The sequence below is a fragment of the Primulina eburnea genome, chromosome 8 (assembly GCF_022965805.1).
Source record: "Primulina eburnea isolate SZY01 chromosome 8, ASM2296580v1, whole genome shotgun sequence".
Taxonomy (NCBI): domain Eukaryota; kingdom Viridiplantae; phylum Streptophyta; class Magnoliopsida; order Lamiales; family Gesneriaceae; genus Primulina; species Primulina eburnea.
The window spans coordinates 24,641,965-24,660,807 of NC_133108.1; the positions used below are offsets into that span (position 1 = coordinate 24,641,965).

Genomic DNA, 18,843 nt, shown 5'->3' on the forward strand with positions numbered 1-18,843 from the left:
GTCCGTCTGATTTTAAATCCGACTTCAGTACCGAGTTCCTAGCAACGTAGGCTACAACTGGACGTATGTTTTGCTACGTTTTGACATGTCTTGAAATTATGATGTTGTCAGAATTGAATGGAATTCATATATGATGTTCTTGATATGCTAGACATCGTAGAATCGAAGTCAGATTGAGAAATGGACTGATTATGAAATTGTTATGAATTGTTAGGGTATATTGATGTATACCAGACAGATTTGAATTGTGATTGAGTTACAGATTGTAATGGATATGGGTTAGGATTTGTAATTGATGTCCGGTGATTTGGTATTGACGGGGATATTGAGACTGTACCATTATGCCGTTGATTTTGAATCAAATTCAGATTGTTAGTAATTCGAAAGGTATATTGATATGAGATTATTGGTATTGCCATTGTCAGATTGAGGGATTGACAGAGTTTGGATTCCAGACCGAAACTGCAACGAAAGGTATAAGTCAATGTGTATTGGGACATCGACTCAAGTAGGATGTACTTGAGTTTCCCTAAATCACATACTTATTATTTGTTTATCATTGTATTTAATGATTTGATTTAAATGCTTGTTCTATGGAGTTATAAGAGCATGCATTAGACGAGTAATCTTGTGACAGAAGTACCTGATAGTGGCAGGTAACCACGGGTACATTGCACGATGTCACAAGATATGGCGATAGACCATAGTCTATGACGGATGCGTCTGGACACTGGATGTTGGTTATATCGACTTGGATAGAACTGGAGTCTTTTCTATTACTGTTTGTCGATATAGGAATGCCACATCTGGACACCGGGATCCCTAGGCTAGGATTGAGTCTAGTCTAAATCGTGGAGTCACGAGTATTGTCGACAGATCGATATTGTTTACATTTCTGATTTTGATTTGTATTATTGTCACATGTTTCATGCTGTATATTGATTATATGACTGCATGTTCGTTGATTTACACTGGGATTTATTCTCACCGGAGTTATCCGGCTGTTGTCTTGTCTGTATGTGTACTTGACAACAGGTGGGACAGGTTCAGGGTCCAAGAGATGAGGAGAGATCGTGATTAGAGTGGAGGCTCCGGACTTGGATTGTATATAGGGTGTGAACACTTAATAGTAGTTGTTGAACCTTAGTTTGTACTGATTTGTAGACGGTACATGACTTGTACTTTATTATATACTGAGTTGTATATTAGATTGTTGTCACTACGTTCCGCATTTTAAAAAAAAAAATTTAGACCCTGTTTTATAATTGATTAATTAGTCCCAATGACGATTAAGAACTTGATTAGCGTCCGAGTCCCCACATGCATAGTCAATAACTGTTGAATCTGTTCACCATGAACCTTAGCTTGCTCTTGCAATAACTTAGTGAATTCATCTACTACCCGAGTAGTCTTGTCTGTGGGAGGGGTACTATCATCCCCTTCAGCATTCTTACGCTTGGGAGGCATTTCCTATACATATGCTCACGTTAACATGGATAGGATGAAAGAATACGTCAATGGCAATGAAATAGAATCAACTGTCAATGTTAAAATCAATAGATGCAGGATCGAAAACATACCAGATTGTCCTAGGCAGAAGAAGTCATATATGGTCCAAAGAACTTTGCTCTGATACCAATTGAAACACCCCACTTAACACATTTTAAATCCAAATATAATCTGACATCAGCGGAAGCATTTATCTTTAAAATAAAAATAATTAAACTATATATACATTGCAAACATGTACTTAAAATACATACAATACATAATCTCAAACATCTAATTCAAATACCAATATTACATATAATAAAATACATGATATATTTAAAACTTTAAATGTTCAACACACCCCAATAAAATCATTAACATAATCAAATAAAACTTTTCCATTACAATAGCTATATGACTTCTCCTCCTTGGACAATCTGCTTCAAATCTTTTTATTACCTGCATCACATGACATTAACTGAAATAAGATAAAACTCGGTAAGTAGATAACTTTACATAACAAATACATATTTATATGGCTTGGCTTGAAACATCGCAATGGCAATAAACATTAAACAATACCATCTTCAATGAACAATAATGAAAGAATCCATATAGATTGTATATCATAACATGAATTAATCCATATAAATGGTATATCATAACATGAATTAAAGGAAATGAAACAATAGCTCAATGATCTGTAATCTGTGAATGTTATCTCTGTTAATATATATAAATATATATCGGACTGTGAGAGATAACCATGAAAGGAAATGATAGTCTGTAATTCGTAATCTGTGACCTGTGAATGTTATCTCTGTTAATATATATAAATATATATCTGACTGTGAGAGATGACCTATGGATAGTATCTCTGCGATATATGAAAATATATACCAGACTGTGAGAGATACTCTTCATGTGATTGGCCAATGACATGCATGAATTACTATCATTCCTTGGATTGAAGCATATAAAATTCATTGGGACAATTGAACAAACACTTGATAGGCACAATAGCTTGCTAGCTTCTTTATCAATGAAATCAATAAAATTCTTGGATCAATGAATATATAACAACAAATATGGCAATAACATATCCATGAAAGAAGCTAGACATCAATAAAAATGGCTTGGATACATATATATATATCATGTGAGCACAAGGAATAGCCTCTACTTACAACCCAATCAATACTTGGTTGCAACGATGACCTCAAAAGAATCCCTACAACAATAAACACCATAAAACTATGAATTATCATCATATTTACATAGATCCATAAGGTCAACGCAACCCTTCAACCCAACAATTCCTTGCAAAACCAAAAAATAACTAAGCTCTTACCTTGTAGCTTGCACCTAGACTAGGAGATGCTAAGAATTCCTCAAAAATTCTTGAACTTGGATGAAGATTTGGAGAAGAGAATTTTGGGGAAGAAAATGAGAAGGAAACGTATGAGAGAGAAGGAAAAGGGAAGAAATGAAGATAGATCTCAAAATAATGCAATATAAATTCATTCCCAACCTTAAAATCGTGATTTGGAAATGCACTTTCGCATAAAAAAAACGCAGGGCAGCGCTGGTGCGGCACTGCCCCGCACAGGCAGCGCACCTGCGCGGCCTATAGCAGCGCGGGTGTGGGCTGCTGCCGCACAGGCAGCGCACCCGCGCTGCATATGGCAGCGTGGGTGCGGCCTGCTGCCGTGCAGGTGCGGCCTGCTCTCGGCCAGGCAGCGCAGGTGCGGCGCTGCTGCACCCAAGCGCTACTACTCCGCCGTGAACTCCTAAAAATAACTTTTCTTGACTTAATATCCAACCTTTTCTTATACCACTAAATTCTTATGAATTATAATAACCAAACTCCTTCTAAAATCAAGCATAAAACCATCTCCCAAAACTTGACCATATCAATTTATGAATATCCTTTAACCATAACACATGAAATCATTGATCATAGCACAATAAAAACTTGGGATATTACACAATTAATGAGCTAAAACAAGTTTAAGGATTGGAGGAGCCTACCCAAATCCTACTCTATCCTCACTTTCTTTTTGCAAAATTTGTATTTACATAGAAGATCATCCTCGACCAAATTCTCAATGTTAAAACATTTCATGCTCATCACAACCAAGAAGTGGTAAAAGCATGGTTCGGCTTGGCTAGGGGCTCGGGGATGGTAAAGTTCATGACTCAATCAATCTTAGAAAGACAGGCCTCGGAAGATTTAACATAAAAGTATTTATTGGGCCAACCCTTCTGGAGTCCCGTTTAGGGGTGTAAACGAACCGAACACGTTCACGACATTTTCGAGTCGGTTCAAATAATATTTGGTTCGAATTCGAGCTGAACTCGAACATGTTCGAATATTTTTCGAATCGAATTCAAGCTCAAATTATATTATTCGATTGTTCGCGAACCTTAACATTATATTTAAAAGATAAATAAAATATTATTAAGCGCACACAGTGTACACACACACACACACACACACACACACACACATATATATATATATATATATATATATATATATATATATATGTTCGAACCGAATTCGAACTCGAGCCTCAGTTCGTATCGAGTTCGAATCGAAAATAATAAAAGTTCAAGTTTCGAATCGACCTTCGAATATATTTATTCGGATTGGAGCTCGATCTCGAATACTGAAAATTTCTTAAAATTCGATTCGTTTACAGCCCTAGTCCCTTTTTCGCTTTAAGAATTGTTATTTAAGATATATCGATTATTAAAACCGACCCAAGGTGATTTTATTTATTTTAATAAAATTTAGAAGGTTCTAAATATCTGTGGGAACCCAGAAATATTTAAATAAGATCCCTAAGGCTATCAGGAAGCTAAAGAGCTGGGACTTAAATGGCTCAGACAAATTTGGAAATAGTCAGAAGTGGTTTGGATAAGCTTGAGCATAGAGAACTTAAGACTCATTTCTATTTGGTCAACATAGAAAGTGTGAAAGCCTTCGAGGCGTAGATAAGCTCTGTCTGTCTGACTAGGGATAAATAATTCATACTTGTGGGGCATATACAACCCCTCGTTAACGACATATCCTAAGTCATGGCATAAATGTAAGGCTAGGACTACATACCAGGGCTGCCCCGATTATTTTAATCGGACTTCATCGGCCCTTAACTGCTTAAGTCTCTTTATTTTGGTTGCGTGGGTCTCGGGAAGTTTTAGATCGGGGCTCTCCTCTATGGGCTCATATGGTCCTAGATCTTCCATTCGAGAGGAGGGAACATCTAAAAAGTCTATTAACTCTTGTATATCATACTCATAAAGGGAAGACATCTTTACACCTAGACTTAATAAGGTTGAGTAAACTTATTAAGTGGTCGGTGTTAAGATAGACAGGTCAAGCAAGCTCTCGAAATTTCGACAGAGTAATAGCTCGGAGAAATAAAAGTGAAAATGAGGGGGGAAATAATTTGATAAGTTATGTCTCTAAAAGAGGACAATACAGAGAACTTATCAAGATATGGTGATAAGTAAGAAACCCCGATAAACGTGGGATTCAGTCAAATCTACAAAAATAAAAATAGAGCCGTAGCTATCATGATTTATCGAGTCCTTCAAGTAGAAGTTTCTTACCTACTTAAGATTCTTACGTCAACAACATAATTAGCCCCTATAACTTCTATAAATAGAAGGTATTTTCTAGACTTCCACACATTCACTGTCCTACTAACTTTGCACTATTATATCACACTCTTGTTCTTTGCATTCATAATCAGAGCATCGGCTTAAGCATCAGAGAAGCAACGTCAGAAAATATCCGTGCCCCTAACCCTATTTTTTTCTGGGCAGACCCTTTAACACCAACCCCATCCCAAAAGCTTGGAGGATTTGAAGACCCACTCACAAGATAGAACACGAGGTAAACTTTTTGTATAATCAATTTCTTTTTGTAAGTTTCAATTCTTGGTTAGTAAACATAAATTCATACCACAACTTAAATCTATCGTCCAAACCTATTCTATACTTTCAATTTACTTTATTAAAATAGGCATTTCAATCTTAAGAAACTTTGAAGTGATAAATGACCGATTTCGTTAGTGATTAAGGTAGTTTACTTAATTACACAAAAACTCATGTATGACGGTCACACAAATAAATTTTTTGATACGTATCTCCAATCCAACAAAATTAATCATTTTTTATGTCAAAGTATTAATGAATCATATTAACTTCCCTAAATATTATAGACTGATAAAATCATTTTACAAGATATTTATTCTTTAAATTACTAACCGAAAATGAAATAATTTTGGACGATATTTAGCAAATAGACGTCCCATATTGCGCCCAAAATCTATGTTTGATTGATTCATTGATTATAGTATTCTACGTATGTTATGACCATTACTTTTACATGTCAACATAGCGACAAAAAAATATCATACTAACACGTAGCAAATTCAAATTCATTGAGAGAAGATAGTCTAGATTGGACATTGATTTCCCCTAGGATGTAGGCCTTACAGATTTCAAAATTGGAAATTCAAAATAAATTATTTGAAACAATTTTCAAACCAATTGAATGGATGTAGTTGGAATTTTCTGCCGATATTTTTTTTTGGTTAAATCTAGTAAAAAAATCCGTAATTGAATATATCACATTCGATTTGTCCATTATAAGCAAGGAATCGGATTCATTTCGTATCCCCACACTTTACACTCACTTATTGGCTCCTCGCCCACAATATCCAACCCAAGCAAGCACTCCCAGTCTGCACCCATCACATGAATCTTGGATTTCATACGAATTTGTCTCCCTTCCACATATAACCCTTAAATCAAACCAAGAAACAGATTCCAATCACGCCCAAAAATCGCGAAAAACAGGGGTCCAATAAAATGGAGGAAGGAAGAGCGGCATTGCTTGATCGTCACAAGAACAGGGCGTTCGTCCGATGCGCGTCGCACGTACAGGACGAACTGCACGGCTTTAGGACCTGGCTGAGATGGCTGTGCGTCGATCAATCCAACCCGTGGACCGCGTGCCTCTCGTGGCTCATGTTCTTGGTGTTCGCGATCCTTGTTCCCGCCCTCTCGCATTTCGTCCTAGCCTGCGGCGATTGCGATAGTCTCCACAGCAGGCCGTACGACGCCGTGGCCCAGCTCTCCCTTAGTGGCGTCGCTTCCCTCTCGTTCCTTTGTTTGACCAAGTTTGTGAGCAAGTATGGGATGAGGAGATTACTGTTCTTCGATAAGCTCTGCGATGAGAGCGAGACGGTTACACAGGGTTATACCCAACAGTTTAATGTAAGTTGCTCAAATCATTTCCCAGATTCTTCATTACGTGTTGTCGTTTTTGTATCTCAGTGCGAAGAGATCCCGAACGAATCATCTCAAAGATTACCTCGCCCGTGTTGATTCATTTTACCGTTGAGTCATTGTTACTAAGATTTTGCGTGTGATACGTGCCTTGGATGATAAAATATCATCCTGTTGGATTTTAGTAGATTTTTCTAATCTGGGTATTTCGTTTAACATCAGAACTCTACTTGATCCGTGACTTGGTTGTTTGAGCTCCGAACACGAAGTAAGTTTGCGGACTAACTCTGCTCGAGATCAAGCTTAATAGTGGTTTGTTTTGCGGAACTATATAATACCATTATTATAGAAAAGAGTTCTATAACGCAGTATCTCATCGGGTTTCAGTCGCATTCAAATTATTGTAACACATCGTTTTAGAACCACCGAAAGTTATTCGTGAAATGGATTTGATGTCTTGGCTGTAACGATAAATGTATAATAAATTATTTATGTACTTGTCATTTGGATCTCAAAGCATCTGTTTCCTAATTTTGTACAATCATCTCTTCATCCGCAGAGATCATCGAAGCTCTTATTTTTCTTTGTGCTTCCCTGTTTTGCTGCCGAGAGCGTATATAAGATATGGTGGTTTAGTTCGGGTGGAACACGTATTCCATTCTTGGGCAATGTCATTGTCAGCAACACCGTTGCATGTATCCTAGAATTATGCTCATGGTTTTACCGAACCGTGGTATTTTTCCTCATCTGCGTTCTCTTCCGTCTGATATGCTACCTTCAAATTCTCCGTCTCCAAGATTTTGCTCAGGTCTTTAATGCAGATTCTGATGTTGAATCAGTTCTAAAAGAACACCTTCGGATTAGAAGACATTTACGGATTATAAGCCATCGGTACCGGGTGTTCATATTGTGGGCATTGATGTTTATCACCGCTAGTCAATTTGCCTCTCTTCTCATTACCTTGCGGCCAGGTGCTGACGTCAACATTTTCAAATCTGGAGAACTTGCAGTATGAATCACCATCTGTTAAACTATTTTTGAGCATAAAGCTTGAATCATCATCTAATGTTTTTTCCTTCAATGGCTTTTACCTAACTTTGCATTTGTGCACAGCTTTGCTCGGTTAGCCTTCTAGCGGGCCTCATGATTTTATTACGGAGTGCAACCAGAATTACCCATAAGGCACAATCTGTGACGTGCCTTGCAGCAAAGTGGCATGTGTGTGCTACTATCGACTCATTTGAGACAGCTGAAAACGAGATTCCCGTTACTCGGGATGCTGATGAACAAATTTTCACAGCAAGTTCTGAAGGATCGTCTGATTTTGATGACGTCGGTGATGAAGAAGATGAATTGGATAACTCTAAATTCGTTCCATCATATGTCTACAGCACAATCTCGTTTCAGAAAAGACAAGCTCTTGGTAAGTTTTACCGTTCTTTCTCGTTCTTCTTTACTCAAAATACTTGCTAGTTTCGATACAAATATGGCGCTAGAGCATGTGACATGAAGATAACAGTCAATTTTTGCCACAGTAACGTACTTCGAGAACAATGGGGCGGGAATTACAGTATATGGGATCATGCTGGATAGAACTTCGCTGAACACCATATTTGGGATGGAGTTATCCTTGGTACTCTGGCTGCTTGGAAAAACCGTCGGCATTTCTTGAAAGACTGCCCGTCGAGCATTAACTCAGAGATCCGTTGTACAATCAGTTGTTCCATATGTTCGTGAAATCTACTGCCGGTTTGTGAACCCAGAGGGGAAGGCTGTTAGAGTAGATGTCCTACAAGTCAACTGTTGATTAGGGATTTTATGGACTCGGTTGTAAAGAACAATCTTTATTTTAATATAATTCATTATTTCATGGTTCGTTATACTTTATCTGTATACATATGCAAGCAGCATAGATAAAGTCCTGGATTATGCTTTAATACAAATGAATCGTAATTCGATATTGAAACTCATTTGTAAACACTGCATATTCTAAATTCGTTCCTAGTCGATTCAGCCGCCTAAAACAGGGATAAAGGTCGCTTGAGCTCGAGACTAGCGTCTGTGATGTTGTGTACTGCGTTTCTTGGTAAGGGCATAGAGAAGTCCAAACATACAGATGGGTAGTCATATGATGATTATACCGAACAACCCTCCCTCGGACTTTCCAAGTGGTTCTCATACATCGAGAGGATAAGTCCGTGGTTATGATTGTATACCATTAGTCCTTATGACCCGAGACAACTCTGAGGCTTTATATGCTAGGCTGTGCTTTGACTCGTTTACCGGCTCCAGGAGAGTCATCAGGTGGCGAGGTTGGGTACAGTCGCGACACATATAGGAGCCAGTGCATTGTAGTCGGGGATTCACCGCTCACCTATGGGTGTGGATATCCTATGTGATCTGATGTAATAATAGTGCATGGAATCTCTGGCCAGAGTATGAGATGTACGTTGGAGAAGGAGTTCTCCAATAGTACACGCGATGCCACTATTATATGTAACACATAGTTATCGAATTAATATGCAACCCTCGATGAACCAATGGTTGCAGATTCGATCGGGATATATGAGATGAAGGGACCGTACTGTACGTTAATCATAATCGACTGGTTCTTGCAGGCACTATCAGTGATACCTAGGGGATCATGGGGCGATGCTACTAGACGCTCCTACCATGATCCGATGGGTGCAATCAGAAATGAGTTCTGACATTCTTGATCAAGGTGTTGATGAATAGAATGGGGCTAACTAGGGTAAGCCCGAATAAGAATAAATGTTATTCTGAATCACAAGGAGTTGTGAACCCACGGCTAGCTGTATCCCTGAACCATTGAGGGTCACACAAGTACTGGATTGTTTGTTCCCGTAGAGAGAATAAATTCAAGAAGTTGAATTTATATTATATAGTAAATTCAAGGAGTTGAATTTATGATAAATAAATTTTGAGAGAATAAATTCAAGTAGTTGAATTTATAAAATGTGATAATTTAATTTATTAAACTCAAATGTTGGGTTTATTAAATATTAAATTTTGGAGGTGATGTAAATTCAAGTAGTTGAATTTATAATTTAAATAATAAATTCAAATGTTGAATTTATAATGTATTTAATTTATTAAGCTCAAAAGTTGAGTTGATTAATTAATAAATTAAATATGGTGGATAATATGTTTAATGGGCTTGTAGGGGTACAAGTCCAACATATTAAATAATTAAAATTTTAATGGACTTTGATTAAATTAATTAAACTAGTTGGACTAGTCCAATTAATTAAATCAAGCTCATTAATGTTAATTATGTAATTAGGGTTTATTTTAATTATAAAAACCACATGTAAACAAGTCAACCCTAGCCACCACCTCACAACCTCACGTGAGCCTCCATTCCAAAGAAAGAATTCGGCCACCTTGATTTATTTTAGGGTTTGAGCCGTCTCTCGATTATTTCTCTCCTACGTAAAATCTCTTCTACTTTTCTAGTGCAAATTAGAAGAGGATCAAGCAATCTAGTCGTGGACTTGATAAGAGGATCAAACAAGGAGATTATTAAAGAAAGTTCGTAGGGAATCAGCAAGAGCTAGATCTGTTTATATCGGATCAGTTGGAGCCAAGTGATCTATTCACAAAGGTATAAATTTCTAACACCCTATGAATGTTTTGTTAAATCATACGAACGTCCAAAGCAATATTATTTTGTTTTTCAAAAGAAAATAAAAAATTTAAATCTTCCGCTGCGTTTGGGCGTGTAGAAAACCGGATCCAACAGTGGTATCAGAGCGAGGTTTTCTGAATCGTATGATTTAAATTATATTGAATAATTTATTTCTAACCACACAAGAAAATTTTTCAGAAAATTTAGCACCACGAAAATTATTTTTTTTTTCAGAACAAAAAAAAAATTTATTTGATCTGCACGGAACTGTTCCGGGCAGTCGTGTGCGCAGGGACGCGCACGGCAGTGCGCAGCGTGCGCGCGCGGCGTGGGACGCCCGTGCGCAGCACGATAGCGCGCAGCGAGCGCGCGGCGTAGGACGCCCGCGCGCAGACGGCGGGCGTGCGGACGCCAGCGCGCCAGGCGTCATGCACGCCAGCGCGCAGCGCTGAGCGCACAGGGGTTGCCGCCACTGCCCGAAACGTTCGGGCAGCGGGCGGGCAGCGAGGGCGGCTACCCAGGATCGTCTCGGGATGCGTGAAAAATGGTGGGCTTGAATTGTTTGGGCCTAGGGTGCGATTTTCTGAATTTTCAAAATTATGGGGAAAATTGATATTTTTGAAATGGATTCAATTTTTTTATTTTGGAAAATTATTTTTTGGAAAATTAATAATTTTTTTGTAAAATTAATAATTACAATATGATTTTAATTATTTATGGTAAAAATGAGTTTTATAAGAAATCAATTATTATTGATTTAATTGGAAATTAAATAAAGGAGTTTATTTAATTTATTAAATTCTTTAATAATTGTGGTGGTTAGTGATAAAATTATTAGATATATGATTTATCAATTAATTAAATTGTTTAATTAATTGATGTTAATATTTGATATTAAATGTATGGAGGATGATCGAGAGCCTTGACCAATGTGTTAGGTGTATGTTAGTATATTTTACTGTTTTTATTCTTTTTATAATATTTGATATTATTAAAGTGGGCCTGGTTTATGGCCCGTTCCCACCCCCATGAGATGTATCCCTTATGTGCCATGGCTATTCAAATGTAATAATTAGAAATAGTGGGAGATCAAGACTGGAAGATGGTGGGCCCGATGATCAAGATGAAGACATGTAAAATATTGGAAGCTTTTGTAATAAGTTGCATTTGCATCCCTGCATTCACCTAGGTTTGGACCTGGATCCATGTGTGGCTCACATGGATCTATTAGTGTTGGCAATCGATCATCCTTATTTATTGTTGAATGTCATATTATGATATATGTGATATATAGTAGTATGCATGTATGTATATTATTATACAATATAGTTGCATGAATCCGGCAAACATACAAACTCGTGGCACGCGATTTTTAAAATTAAAATGATGAGACAATTTTAAAATTAAAATCCCTCATTTTGAATATGATTCAAAATTTATATCAAATCGAGAAGTAAAAATTAAAAGAGTTTAATTTTTCCTTGCCTTCCATCAACCGCGGTTGCATGTTGATCGCTACCCGCGGACAGTGTCTGGCTCATATTATTGGGGAGGCCTGTACGCCGGAAAGCTGTGACTTCCACTGGACATATGATGTGAATTGAGTGGAACTCCCATGACTTCGGCTCATATTATTGGGGGAACTCATGGCGACCGTCCACTACAATTCAATATTGATGGGTTGGTTTGACACGTGAAAATAAACGACGTCATATTATTGGGTCCTTATTAAACGTGAGGCAAAACACGTGGAGGTTGCATAGGGATGCAATTGGACACTACCTTTTAGAAATTATAATTGGCTTTTATTATTCGGGATTATAATTGGCTAATTGGACTCTACGTGCCTACTAAGGAAATACGATTTCCCTTTTTCATCAGAGGGTGGTGGAAATGTCAAAATAGTGGGAGGGTAATTTATAAAATGAAATCCATATTTTTTATATCTTAGAATTATTTTAAAATTATCAGTAACATTTATCTGTTTTCATTTTCAGTATATATACGATGTCTACTCGTAACCCGCTTTCAATCATTCTCGATCAAAACAAATTGACTGGCCCTAACTATAATGACTGGTTTCGAAATTTAAAGATTGTTCTGAACTCGGAAAAGATTCTGTATGTGCTTGATAAGAAGCCATCGAAGGAAGCACCTTCAAATGTCACTCCGACTAAATTGGCTGAGCTTGAAAAATGGTGGGACCATGACATTCAAGCTAAGAGCTACATGTTGGCTTCTATGTCGAATGAACTGCAGAAGCGGTTCGAGGAGGCTGCGAATGCTGCTGACATTCACTTCCATCTGAAAGAATTGTATGCTGTACAAACTCGTTCAGAGAGATATGTTGTTGTTAAAGAACTCATGACTACACGCTTGCGAGATGGGGCTTCGGTCCATGAGCATGGTGTTAGGATGATTGGGCTCATCGAGAAGTTGGTGGGACTCGACTTGGTTATCCCTAGTGAGCTCTCGACTGATATTCTCTTGCTGTCTCTGCCCTCTTCGTTCGATGGATTTGTGGTTAACTTTAATATGAATAAGCTTGAGGCCACCCTTGAAGAGTTGGTCAATATGCTTACTAGTTATGAGGCCACAATCAAAAAGGATAAGCCTGTTTTTCTAGTGGGTTCTTCGTCCGGCACGAAAAAGGGAGCCCCATACAAAGGCAAGAAGCGTTCTGCCCCTCCAAAGAAGAACAAGCCTAACAAAAAGCCATACAAGAAACCTAATCCGGGGCCCACAAAGCCTGACAAGTCAGAACAAATCTGTTTCCACTGCAACAAGCCTAGACACTGGAGGCGTAATTGCGCGGAGTATCTTGCCCAGAAGCGTTCTGGCCATGGTATGTTTTATATTGAAGTTAATGTTATTATTAATTCATCTTCTTGGGTATTGGATACCGGATGTGGTTCTCATCTATGCAATGATTAGCAGGTGATGGGAAGAAGCAAGAGGCTTAGAGATGGTGAGACCTTTCTAAGACTAGGAAATGGAGCAAGGGTTGCTGCTACTGCCATTGGAGACATTACTTTAATTTTGGACAATAATTTTAAGTTATTTTTGAGAGATGTTTTATTTGTTCCTGAATTGGTTAAAAACATTATTTCTATTTCTATGCTTGATAGGGATGGTTATTCTTGTGTTTTTGCTAAAGGTGTTTGCAATTTATACAAGAATGAATGTTTGATTGGAACTGGAGAATTAACAAATGATCTCTATAACTTAAAATTGAAAGAGATTCCTTTAAACAGTGTCCAAGCGCATAAGAAAACAACAACAAACAAAAGAAAAATAGAAAATCCAAATCCCGCACAAATGTGGCACGCTAGACTAGGTCATATTTCTCAAAGAAGGATGCACAAGCTAGTGGGAGAAGGCATGTTTGACTTGTCAGACATAAATTCTCTACCTACTTGTGAGTCATGTCTAAAAGGAAAAATGACTAAGACTCCATTCAATGGAAAAGTAGAACGTGCACATGGTCTATTGGATTTGATCCATACAGACGTTTGTGGCCCGCTAAGTGTTAGCACAAAATTTGGGCATTCCTACTTCATTACCTTTACTGATGACCATTCGAGGTATGGGTATGTTTATTTGATTAAACATAAATCTGAAGCATTTGAAAGGTTCAAAGAGTTCAGATCTGAAGTAGAAAATCAGCTAGAAAGAAGTATTAAGGCACTTCGATCTGATCGAGGTGGAGAATACTTGAGTGCTGAATTTTTGGGTTATCTAAAAGAGAATGAGATTCTCTCACAGTGGACTCCACCAGCAACACCACAATTGAATGGTGTTTCTGAACGTCGTAATCGAACATTGATGGACATGGTTCGATCTATGATGGGATTCACTGAATTGCCTACAATGTTTTGGGGTTTTGCGCTTGAAACTGCGGCAATGTTGTTGAATAATGTCCATACTAAAGCAGTGGATAAAACACCATATGAGATATGGATGGGGAAACCTCCCAAGTATTCTTACTTGAGAATATGGGGATGTCCTGCTTATGTGAAGCAGACAGTGGGAGACAAATTGGATAGTAGATCCACTTTGTGCTACTTTGTAGGATATCCAAAGAATTCTATTGGATATTATTTTTATCACCCTAATGAAGCAAAAGTGTTTGTTTCAAAGAATGCCACCTTTTTGGAAAGGGAGTTTCTATTAGATAGAAAAGGCAAGATGATAAAACTTGAAGAAATTCAAGATACTCCCTCAACTTTAGAAGTTGAACCTAATCCCCTAGAACCAGTAGTTGAAGTACAAGCTCCTAGAAGGTCTGATAGAGTTATTAGACCACCTGCCAGATATACACTTCTTCATGAACAAGACCATGATGAGCCTTGTGTTTGATGTGATCCAATGAATTTCAAAGAAGCAATATCTGATACTGATTCAACCAAATGGTTTGAAGCCATGCAGTCAGAAATGGACTCTATGTATTCAAACCAAGTCTGGACATTAGTGGATCCACCTGAGGGAATCGTTCCCATAGGATGCAAATGGATCTACAAAAGAAAGCTTGGGGCGGATGGGAAGGTAGTGACCTTCAAAGCAAGACTGGTTGCAAAAGGTTATACTCAAAGGCAAGGAATTGACTATGAGGAAACTTTTTCACCAGTAGCTATGTTTAAGTCCATTAGAATACTACTAGCCATAGCAGCATGGTATGACTATGAGATATGGCAAATGGATGTAAAGACTGCATTCCTCAATGGAGACATCAAAGAAGAAATTTATATGTCTCAACCTGAGGGATACACATCAGTAGGAAGTGAGCATAAGGTATGCAAACTTCACAGATCAATATATGGTCTCAAGCAGACATCAAGGAGTTGGAACCTCAGATTTGACAGCACTATCAAAGAGTTTGGTTTTGCTAAGAATCCTGAGGAACCATGTGTGTACAAGAAAGTTAGTGGGAGTGCAGTGACATTCCTGGTACTTTATGTTGATGATATCCTGCTCATTGGGAATGATATAGGATTACTGCAATCAACTAAAGTATGGTTAGCCGGTAAATTCTCCATGAAGGACATGGGTGAAGCATCCTATGTATTAGGAATACAAATCTATAGAGATAGATAAAAAAGGATGTTGGGGCTCACCCAAGCCACATATATCGATACCATTATAAAACGATTCTCTATGGAAGAGTCCAAGAGAGGATACTTACCAATGTGTCATGGTATTACTCTATCTAAAGCTATGTGTCCCAAAACTGATGAAGAGATAGAGATGATGACACGTATTCCATATGCGTAAGCCATTGGTACTATCATGTATGGTATGATATCGACACGTCCTGATGTTGCTTACGCTTTGAGTGTTACAAGCAGATATCAGGCGAACCCTGGTCCAATGCATTGGAAGGCCGTGAAAGATATTCTTAAGTACTTGAGAAGGACTAAGAACTTGTTCATGGTCTATGGGGGTGGAGAATTAAAATTGGAAGGCTACACTGATTCTAGCTTCCAATGTGATGTAGATGATTCGAAATCGACCTCTGGTTTTGTATTCATGCTTAATGGTGCGGCTGTCTCTTGGAAAAGTTCCAAGCAAGACACTGTTGCGGATTCCACCACTGAAGCTGAGTACATTGCTGCATCTGCTGCAGCCAAAGAGGCAGTTTGGATGAGGAATTTTGTCCAAGAGTTGGGCGTTATTCCTAATGAAGTTGATCCAGTCCCGGTGTACTGCGACAACACTGGTGCCGTTGCGCAAGCAAAGGAACCAAGGTCTCATCAGCGATCCAAACATGTACTGAGGAAATTCCACATCATCCGGGAGATTGTGGGAAGGGGAGACATATCAGTCGAAAGAGTCCCCTCTGCAGATAACGTTGCTGATCCACTTACGAAGCCCTTGCCAGGTCCATTGTTTGAGAAGCATCGCGAAACAATGGGATTAAAGTTAATGGGTAGTTGGCTCTAGGGCAAGTGGGAGATCGTTAGAGTAGATGCCCTACAAGTCAACTGTTGACTAGGGATTTTATTGACTCGGTTGTAAAGAACAATCTTTATTTTAATATAATTCATTATTTCATGGTTCGTTATACTTTATCTGTATACCCATGCAAGCAGCATAGATAAAGTCCTTGATTATGCTTTAATACAAATGAATCGTAATTCGATATTGAAACTCATTTGTAAACACTGCATATTCTAAATTCGTTCCTAGTCGATTCAGCCGCCTAAAACAGGGATAAAGGTCGCTTGAGCTCGAGACTAGCGTCTGTGATGTTGTGTACTGCGTTTCTTGGTAAGGGCATAGAGATGTCCAAACATACAGATGGGTAGTCATATGATGATTATACCGAACAACCTTCCCTCGGACTTTCCAAGTGGTTCTCATACATCGAGAGGATAAGTCCGTGGTTATGATTGTATACCATTAGTCCTTATGACCCGAGACAACTCTGAGGCTCTATATGCTAGGGCTGTGCTTTGACTCGTTTACCGGCTCCAGGAGAGTCATCAGGTGGCGAGGTTGGGTACAGTCGCGACACATATAGGAGCCAGTGCATTGTAGTCGGGGATTCACCGCTCACCTATGGGTGTGGATATCCTATGTGATCTGATGTAATAATAGTGCATGGAATCTCTGGCCAGAGTATGAGATGTACGTTGGAGAAGGAGTTCTCCAATAGTACACGCGATGCCACTATTATATGTAACACATAGTTATCGAATTAATATGCAACCCTCGATGAACCAATGGTTGCAGATTCGATCGGGATATATGAGATGAAGGGACCGTACTGTACGTTAATCATAATCGACTGGTTCTTGCAGGCACTATCAGTGATACCTAGGGGATCATGGGGAGATGCTACTAGACGCTCCTACCATGATCCGATGGGTGCAATCAGAAATGAGTTCTGACATTCTTGATCAAGGTGTTGATGAATAGAATGGGGCTAACTAGGGTAAGCCCGAATAAGAATAAATGTTATTCTGAATCACAAGGAGTTGTGAACCCACGGCTAGCTGTATCCCTGAACCATTGAGGGTCACACAAGTACTGGATTGTTTGTTCCCGTAGAGAGAATAAATTCAAGAAGTTGAATTTATATTATATAGTAAATTCAAGGAGTTGAATTTATGATAACTAAATTTTGAGAGAATAAATTCAAGTAGTTGAATTTATAAAATGTGATAATTTAATTTATTAAACTCAAATGTTGGGTTTATTAAATATTAAATTTTGGAGGTGATGTAAATTCAAGTAGTTGAATTTATAATTTAAATAATAAATTCAAATGTTGAATTTATAATGTATTTAATTTATTAAGCTCAAAAGTTGAGTTGATTAATTAATAAATTAAATATGATGGATAATATGTTTAATGGGCTTGTAGGGGTACAAGTCCAACATATTAAATAATTAAAGTTTTAATGGACTTTGATTAAATTAATTAAACTAGTTGGACTAGTCCAATTAATTAAATCAAGCCCATTAATGTTAATTATGTAATTAAGGTTTATTTTAATTATAAAAACCACATGCAAACAAGTCAACCCTAGCCACCACCTCACAACCTCACGTGAGCCTCCATTCCAAAGAAAGAATTCGGCCACCTTGATTTATTTTAGGGTTTGAGCCGTCTCTCGATTATTTCTCTCCTACGTAAAATCTCTTCTACTTTTCTAGTGCAAATTAGAAGAGGATCAAGCAATCTAGTCGTGGACTTGATAGGAGGATCAAACAAGGAGATTATTGAAGAAAGTTCGTAGAGAATCAGCAAGAGCTAGATCTGTTTATATCGGATCAGTTGGAGCCAAGTGATCTATTCACAAAGGTATAAATTTCTAACACCCTATGAATATTTTGTTAAATAATACGAACGTCCAAAGCAATATTATTTTGTTTTTCAAAATAAAATAAAAAATTTAAATCTTCAGCTGCGTTTGGGCTTGTAGAAAACCGGATCCAACAAAGGCATGCTATGTATAATACAGAAATAACATTGGTGAAGGAATGATTGAGTAGAAGATTGATATTAATTTAGAGGGGAGATTGGTTTTTTATTCTTTCAAGTCGTGTTTCCCTTTTCACTTGCTGTAATTTTGCTTCTTGAAGAGTGATCGAGAATGTAATACGAGTGGTTGATCATGGGTGCATTTTCAGTTCTTAGCCTTGTAATTCTTGAGTTGTTAATGACTAATGATAAAATAACGTTAAGTTCAATAATTATTCTATGAGTAGAATAATCATAAGGTTGTGTCTGAGTTTCTTTAAGATTTAAAAGATTTTATTTGAATTACCCTCGTAAGTTATAACCTTTGATAAAAATCGATCTTGATATAAGAGCAAAGTTATTTATTCGATTTTTATTTGTTAAAAAAAAATACAATTAATGAGAGATAGTTGATTGCAATCTTAAAAGATAT

At 37.8% G+C, this 18,843-nt stretch overlaps 1 protein-coding gene across 1 annotated transcript; it reads left to right on the forward strand.

Moving 5' to 3' along the window:
* Positions 1–6,170: 6,170 nt before the first annotated feature.
* On the forward strand, positions 6,171–18,583 carry LOC140839341 (uncharacterized). Its single transcript, XM_073205977.1, has 5 exons — positions 6,171–6,783; positions 7,355–7,804; positions 7,909–8,218; positions 8,331–8,566; positions 18,392–18,583. Exons 1-4 carry the CDS (start codon positions 6,376–6,378, stop codon positions 8,465–8,467), a joined length of 1,305 nt encoding a protein of 434 aa, XP_073062078.1. The 5' UTR covers positions 6,171–6,375; the 3' UTR covers positions 8,468–8,566; positions 18,392–18,583.
* Positions 18,584–18,843: the final 260 nt, after the last annotated feature.